Raw genomic sequence first — 8,850 nt, 5'->3', positions numbered from 1 at the left:
TAATTGTTTGTAAGGCTTAAATTATTATTATCACAATATATAAGAACTAAGAACCGTTATTACTTGAATAGCTCTTTATACCTAACATACCAAATATTTGAGATAGGAGCAAAGTACGAAATAGAATCACATTTTAGGTAACTATGGACAAGATATATAAACAACCATTATAGTAGATAGTGAATTGAGCCTAATTTATCTAATACTTTAATGGGAGTAACTCATGTTTGAGGCCTACAGTGCCTATCCACCCTCCTCATCTTGGTTGACTGTGTACGAGGAACATATTCCGTTAAATCATTTTCCTTTATCTTTTCTATGTAAATAAAAGTAAATAAATTACAACTTCGGTGCATTTATAGCATGCATTATAATTTGAAGGTAGCAAGGTTCAAAATTATAGATAGGCACATGCATAAAACAAGGGGGACGTATAGCAGAACTACAATTGTTTTCCTCTTTCAGTATTTTGTGCACTGGTAAACAGTGTTTTAAATTAAGGTTGTATTGTGGCCCGATGCAGCTACACCATTTTGAAATTATAATGTGATATGATTGTAGCGATTGCATTGCGACCTGATCACAACCACAATATTATCGCCGCATCGGGTGATGCAATCCGTAACTTAAATCACTTCTGATAAGTATCTTACACATACAAAGCATTCATAAAATCATTGGCTTCTAATGTTTGCTTTTCTCTTTAAATTAGAAAACTACAATATATTTTACTTTGTAAAGTGGATTCTGTGTTTTTGGATTAGCTCAGGTGTTGGCCTAAATTAAATGCTACATAGCCTAACAACTTCACCTCCTCAAACTAAGCTCTTGATTTCTTTTAACCCAAAAAAGAAGGTCACCATTCTTTTTTGATACTATCAATAGTATCCTCTTACCCTTTTGGATAAAAAATTAATCTCTTTCTAAGGGTGTGGTTACATCTCCCAACAAGTTTCGCTCCCAATATCGTACCCTTGACCTTTTGGTCATTTTGGGGATCTCACGGAACCTTACACCACTAGATCTACACCTTGTTGGTAAAGAAGGTAACCATTTGATCAGCAATATAGAATAACAAATGGCATGGCAACGAATTTAGCTTTGAAGTTTCAATAATGTCACAAGGTAGCAACAGTATAACTCTGGGTTCAAAGGAAGACCAAGCAATTGCGTTAAGAAGGCAGTGTAGCACTTTGTGCCCCTATTATGCAATTACCACTTCTAACATGCACTCAACCAAGCAGATAAAAAAGAAAAGGCATACAAACCTGAATTCCATTGGAGTAAAGCCCCCTTTCCCTAATAAGCATAAGGCCATTCTCTTGAAAGGGGTTATTATGGATTGGAATTTGAAATACATATAACAAAAGTCAATAATCCGTTAAGCTTAAAAATTCTTAGCAAAATACCAAAAACAAATTCAATACTGCATGTGTAAATCCACCCTTCAAGGCACAGTTTGTGATAAATCTTTCCACGCTAGAGGAAGATTTAAGCACAAAGAAAGCCATATTGAACCAATAAAATTAAAGTTGTTTGCTTTTGTCTTCTTCCTTCATCTTCTTCTGCCACTTTCTCTTCTTGAAATCCAACAGCATTTCGGGCATCTTCTCCATCAGCCTTGCTGTGTTTGCCCTTTTCTCTGCAGATATCCTATCACATTTATGTCCTTTCCTCTTAGTTCTCATCTCCTTTCTTTCGGGATCATACGACCAATCTTCCCCGGCAAGAAGGACTTCCTTGCGAATCCTAGCTCTATGGCGAGCACTGATACTGAGTGGCTTCCATGCCCCCAGCTCCCAGTATCCCCAGACACCCTTAGCGAGTTCATCTTTGTATTTTACCAACTTCTCACGCCATGGATATTGATATTCTGCTACCGCCTTTGCTGCAGAACCAACTGCTTTGCCAGCCATAACCTTCTTCTTCTCTTTTCTACCAACTTACTTCTTTGTACATGCAATAAATCATACATAGATCAAAATGATTACTCAATCAATCAAATACAAAACTCCAAGATTAGTATTTGGACCAAATAAATTAGCGTTACAAAATTCAACATATGCTCTTTGAACTTGCTATTGGTTCTTCTTCTGCATCAGATAGATGCATATTTACAGGTCTTTTTTAATATATCAAAGAAACAATAGCATAATGCTCTATCATATCCATTATCAAACCATCGATAGCTAAATCCTTCTCTATAGTTTCAAAGATAGCTTTTCTTGGTCTCCTTCTGTCTTCAGTAAATGGACTACTCATTCACTCTCCTTGTTAGGGAATACATAACATGTCCATTATCAAACCTTCAATAGCTAAATCTTTCTCAATAGTTTCATCTCTTGGTCTCCCTCTACCTTCAGTAAATGGACTACCCACTCACTCTCTTTCACACATGCCCAAACTACTTGAGGCGAGACTAAATCTCTTTTACAATAGTTGTAATCACAACTATCTCCCTAATGCATTCATACCTAATAATGTTTTATCTACATTCTCATCTCCGTCACATTAAGCTTATTCTCTTGTTAGCATTTTACCATGCTACATCCAGTCTCTCATTTGCAACAACAAAAACAAAGAGAAACAAAAATATAAAACTCCAAGTAAACGTGTAAGTGAAATTTCTGTCACGTCCTTTCGCAGAAAAAATGCAACACTTGGTAGGTGTAAAAACAGTGAACTTTCTGGTATTTCAGTTTCAGGCACAAGTGTTCAGAATTTAAAAATGCATATTTATTCTTAACCTTCACACTCTCTGCATCTCAATCACCGAATTTTATTTTCTTTGCCATAGGACATCAAATTCCAGCTCAGAATTTCAGTTAAACTCAACCTAATCCGAATAGTATAATTTCAATTATACAAAAATCACCGAATCAATTAACGAATAGCAATTAATCACCAAATTCAATTAAGAAAAAACGAATAAAAATCAGAAATCGAAAGCAAGGAACGAAAATGATACCTTTGTGTCGTTGGAGTTCACACAAATGCAAAACCCTGCGACAGAGTAGAAGAACCAATGTGGGTAATTCCTAGTTCCTACTCTTCTCGAATCAAACGCACCGTTTCAGTGCTACTCATTTTATGAGTTTTAAGGTGTATTAGTGTTATTCACTTATTTGGGCCAAACCTAGAACTATATGGGCTTTGGTCACTATAAATTTGGGTTAATAAAATAAGCTATTACAAAAAAAATCTTATTGGGCTTCACTCAGCATTGTTTTGCTGCTTTTCTTCCAGAACTAAATTCTATTGTCTTTATACCAAAATAATAATATATTCTTCTATATCTAGTGTTCGTCTAGTGATGTAAATATAGAGTCTCAGGATGACCAAAAAATTAAGGTTTTGATTCATACAAAGGATACTTATTGGGAGACCACACACCCTAAAAGAGATTAGTTTCTTACGGAAAAGAGTGAGGAAATGTCCTTGATAGTACAAAAAAGATAGTAATATATGTTCTTGTGTTCATTTTTTTAAACTATGGTTAACCATGTATTTTATTCTTAAATAATAATTCTATTATCACTCTAAAATTAAATGTATTATTTTCACTTATAATAAATTATATATTTTTTAACCTATATTATTAACTTAAAAAATATAGATTGACAAACACTTTAACAACGAGATCATAATTAATTGGATGATTTTTACCCCACAAAGCAATTAGCTTTCTGCTATCTCCCTTGAACATCTCACTATACAGTATACATTACAAATAATAAATCTTCTAATTATCATATTAAAATATAAAATTATATTTTAAGGAAACAATTGTTGGAGCCAAGAATATATAACTTTTGCTTCTGCTATCAGATAATTCCTCAAATTATCCTTGTTTTTTTTAGCTATTGTGAATCTACATCAAGATAATGGTTCAAAAATAGCTACCATCCAAAATCACTATAATTAATCTAATAGGTTGTTCCAACAAATTGCTTAAACCTATAAGAAAATCTCATAATTTCACAATATAAAAATCTCTTGGGGTTGGATCTCTTGGGGTGCATTTCATAGCCAGCAATGCCCCTCAAATTTGTAATCACATGTTCACATGTATTTCCTTAAAGGCAGCTACATGGAATTTGCTATTTTTCTAAGTTTTTTCCCTCTCCCAATGTTGGTATGGTAACTTGGTATTGCTGTAAGATTGTCTTATTTAGGAGGTAATTTAAAACAGTGACAACTATCTTTGAAAAGACGTCAATGAGTAGATTGAGTTCTTTGCATTTGTTTTAAGGTTTCATTTTCCAATTATCTCAGTAAAACATGTGAGGGATATAATTAAAAATAGTTTATATACCTTCAAGGCATCAATATCAATAGCTTATTTTTTTTATAAAAGTTGGTTTTTATGATATATAGGTAATGGCCTAAAGGGAATTCAGATCTTTTGGAGTACTAGTGTTAGAGGTTCATTATTAAAAGGTTTCAGTACTTGGATTGAGATGAGGATACATGCCATAAAGAAACATTTAATGATATTATTTTTAAATAAAATAATTTTAAAAATTAATAAAATATCAATTTTTATCATATTCTAATATTGGATTATCTAATATCAACTCATGTAATGGATGGGGTCTAAAATTTAGGCTGAGTTCTTAAAATGATTAAACTTAGATACAGTATTTTAAGTATTAGTGATATTGGTACCCAATCAGATCCGTACCCAATCCGATCCGTACATCTGGAAAATAAAAATTCATCTCAACATTAGGTAAATAAACATCATTAACACTGTTAACTCAAAAATTCATCTCTCTTCTCTTCTCTCATGCTTTACATTCTCTTTTTTTTTCATGTCCCCATATTCTCATTCTTTTCTTAATCTATCTTCTCTTTTCTTAATCTATCTTTTTTTCTTAATCTATATTCTCTTCTCTGAATCTCTATTCCCTTCTCTCAAAATCCACCATCTCCCCCTTTCTTGTTCCTCAAATTTTCCACCTCTGCAGAAACCACGTGCAAGACTCCAGTTCATTTTCAGATTTTCCAGTGGTGGTGTCGTTCCTGTTGATATATTGTTCTCCTCCTACCAAAATGGACTCACCAACTCACGGCCATTTCCAACGTGTTGCACCATTTGGTAACTTTTTTTTCTTTTATTTGCTTTTGTTTATTATAAATTTAGACTTTGTAATATATACTAATTTGTTGACTTTTTTCTTCTATGAAAATGCAGGCCAATAATCACTCTAAAGATTGAAGTATCTTATTATAGGGCATTAAGTGACTTTTTTCTTTTTGTTATGGTATTTTTTCTCATAATGCAAAGTTGTTAAGTTCTGTGATGTCTTGATAGTTGATATGAGTTGTTGTTTAAGGGGTTATTGAGAATCTCTCTTTTTTATGAATTTTGATTATAGACATTCATACTCCTCACCTTCTCAATATAGCAACATGTAACAATATGTCAAATTGCTTTAGACACTGGCTTGTTGGAGAAGTTCAAAATATATATAATAATTCCTAATGAAAATCCATAGTTACTCTTTGAAGTAGTCAATGCTATGAACCTCAGCCAATAAGAGATTAAGGCTAACAAAAGAACATAGATAAACTTCACTACCACTGCAAAATAAGATAATCACAATTACTGAGAGAAAATCAAATAACAAATTAATCTTACATTATGAAGTTCAAATGTCTTAAATGCCTAAAATGCACCCCTTTTTGGGTTTGAAGGCAGTCTAGTAATTATGGGGGATCCATTTACTTTCAAAATTATCATATAATTATGTATTTCACTATCATTGATGCCTACGTTTCCTATATAACAAAAAAATTATGAACAGTTCATTGTGAAGAGAATATGAAACTCACGTGTAAGTATTAAAGGTAAATCAAGGCAACCAGGTAAACCAAACAAACCATGTTTGTGTCATTAACCATGTTAGCTTGAATACTGACCAAGAGTTCTTTGCTTTTGACCGAGGAACTTTGGCTCATGACCGAGGGAACCAGGATCATGACCGAGGAATGCTGGGTCTTGGCCCAGACCGTGACCGAGGAGCTCTAGTGCATCAAATCTGTTCCTGGCGCATCAAGCCTTGGTACACATGCATCAGCGTGATGCATCAGACAGCAACTAGGCGCATCAAGCCTTGGCGCATCTGCATCAGCATGATGCATCAGACAACAATTAGGCGCATCAAGCCTTGGCGTACCTGCATCAGCGTGATGCATCAGACCTGGTCAGCTATGCACCAGACACGGCATGGGCGCATAAGCTTAAGGCATCAGGCATGGCCTGGGCGCACCATATTGGCGCACCAGCTTTGGCCTATGCCAGTGATGCATCAAACCAGACCTGGGCGCACTATCTTGGCGCACCAAATTTGGCTTGAAGCTCTGCACCATACATGGGTCAGAACTGCTATTGGCGCACCAATCCTATCCCTTGGATCATATTCAGATTTGACCTTGATTTTAATAATTTGCATAAGCATTCTTTTGGCTATAATAATCCTTTTAATTCTCTTGGGCTAAGTTAGTTAAAATTAGTTAAGGCATGAGCTGTTATTTTTCTGTTTTTACCGTTTGCTTGTAGCACAAGCAACTCGGTTTTTCTTTGTATAAAAGTGATCTTTATGGACACTTAGAAAATCAATGAATGGAGGTATAATTCATGTTAATTTCCACAATATGGTATCAAGAGCCAGTCTTTAAGAAGACTATGCTCAATATCTCTCTGTTTTCTATCCAAACAACTACTCCATTCCTTCTCTGCATTCCTTCAATCTTTCCAACCTTGATCTGAGGCATGGTAGAACCAATAAGCATGGATCACCAGAGAAATACCCAACTCATCACGCATAACAGTGAGACCAAGAACCCCTACTATCTCCACCCTGGGGATAGCCCAGGAGCAACTCTCATCACACCACCATTGGATGGCACCAACTACCAAACTTGGAGCAGATCAATGAAGAAGGCCTTACTTTCGAAAAACAAATAGAAATTTGTGAATGGTCTCATCACAGCACCAAGCCAAGATGATCCTGAATTTGACACATGGGAGAGATGCAACAACACGGTCATATCATGGATAACAAGGTGTTTAACACCAGGAATCTCTCAAAGTATCATATACATTGAGAATGCACAAAACCTATGGGAAGATCTCAAGGAGAGGTTCTCAAAGGGTGACTATTTTCGTATGTCTGATCTCCTACAAAAAGTTCACTCCATAAGGCAAGGGGATAGAGGCATATCAAAATTCTCCACTGCCCTAAAGACTCGGTGGGAAGATCTTGAGTCACTTAGACCAAGGCCCATCTGCCTATATGGAAACAGATGTACATGTGGAGTCTATGAAAAGATGAGGGCATATGGCGAAAATGAATACGTGATATGCTTCCTCAAGGGTTTAAATGAGGAATTTAGTACCTGCAAGGGTCAAATCCTCCTAATGGAACCCCTTCCATCTATAAATAAGGTATTTGCCTTGCTTGTCCAATAAGAAAGACAATTGGAGACAAATACCCAGGGAACCAAGATCATCTTCAACTCCACCAACAAAGGGAATATGCATCAGGATGAACAGGGCCAATCTTGGAGAACAAGAAACAACTCCGAAAGAAACAACGTCAATCAAGGAAAGGGAAGGGGGTCAACAAGATTCTATAAGAAAGCCAACATCAAAGTGTGCACTTATTGCAACAAAGAAAGTCACACAGTTGACACTTGCTACTTCAAGCATGGCTTCCCCTCAAACTATCAACAAAATCAGGTAAAACAAGCAACAAACATGATCAATAGTGCCACATATGAAAGTAGCATAGAGCCTGAAAATCAAAAGGAATCCTCAAGCTCAAGGAACCATATTGCAAAAGGATACAACTTCAGATCAGAACAATATGCTCAGCTAGCATCCATGTTGCGAAGTGTTGAACTAACCAGCATGATCACAATATAAATCAACTCAACATCACACTATAGCACAAGAAGGCAATGATGTAGAGGATGATCAACAAGTATCAGGTAATGTATCCCTATGGATCTTGGACACTGGTGCCACAGATCATGTTTATCCTAATCTACATGAATTCAACATGTTTCATTCTATAACACCAACAACCATAAACTTGCCCAATGGTTCCACCTCTTGGGCTAGTATATCGGGACAATCATATTATCTAAGTCCCTGACCCTACATGATGTCCTCCTATATGTGCCTGACTTTAAATTCAATTTAAAATCCATCTATAAGCTAACAAAATATATGCATTGTCAACTAATCTTTGATGGTCTAACATGTTGCATCTAGGATATGACTACCTTGAGGATGATTGGACATGCTGAAGTAAAGAATAGTCTATACATCCTTAAGAGAATCACTAGGACAAATGCTAAAGGCAATCATAATGTGAACAATACTTGTACCAGTTACAATTTTAATCTGTGGCATTTTAGATTAGGCTATCCCTCCATTGATGTTTTAAAATCTGTATGCAAAGCTTACTCATATGTCAATCGTGGTTTTTCTGATATTTGAGACTATTGTCATCTTGGAAAACAACCAAAATTACCCTTTCTTAGTAATAGCAATAAGAGTAGCAATGTTTTTGACTTAGTCCATATGGACATCTGGGGACCAATAGGGACCAACTCCATGCACAATCATAGATTCTTTCCGATTATTGTTGATGATTATTCACGACACACTTGGCTTTTTCTCTTGAAAACAAAATCTGAGGTTAGACACCTAGTTCAAGACTTTGTCAGAATGATCAAAACTCAATTTGACAAAGTCATCAAGGCCATAAGAAGTGACAATGGAGTAGAATTCAACATCCCTGATTTCTTTAGAGAGCATGGCATCCTACACCAAAC

The 8,850-nt window shown here is 35.5% G+C and overlaps 1 protein-coding gene across 2 annotated transcripts; it reads right to left on the bottom strand.

The window, feature by feature from the left end:
• LOC109359899 lies at positions 1,248-3,095 on the bottom strand. Of its 2 annotated transcripts, none has more exons than XM_019604597.1 (2): positions 2,969-3,095; positions 1,248-1,946 (listed from the first exon to the last, which is right to left on the bottom strand). In XM_019604597.1, the coding sequence occupies exon 2, from the start codon at positions 1,914-1,916 to the stop codon at positions 1,527-1,529; it is 390 nt and encodes a 129-aa protein (XP_019460142.1). In that variant the 5' UTR covers positions 1,917-1,946; positions 2,969-3,095; the 3' UTR covers positions 1,248-1,526. The 2 variants fall into 2 exon arrangements, with proteins under 2 accessions (XP_019460142.1, XP_019460140.1); XM_019604595.1 differs by having other exon boundaries at positions 1,248-1,949; positions 2,969-3,092.

The sequence above is a fragment of the Lupinus angustifolius genome, chromosome LG01 (assembly GCF_001865875.1).
Source record: "Lupinus angustifolius cultivar Tanjil chromosome LG01, LupAngTanjil_v1.0, whole genome shotgun sequence".
Classification (NCBI taxonomy): domain Eukaryota; kingdom Viridiplantae; phylum Streptophyta; class Magnoliopsida; order Fabales; family Fabaceae; genus Lupinus; species Lupinus angustifolius.
This window is presented reverse-complemented; position numbering and strand designations above follow the sequence as displayed.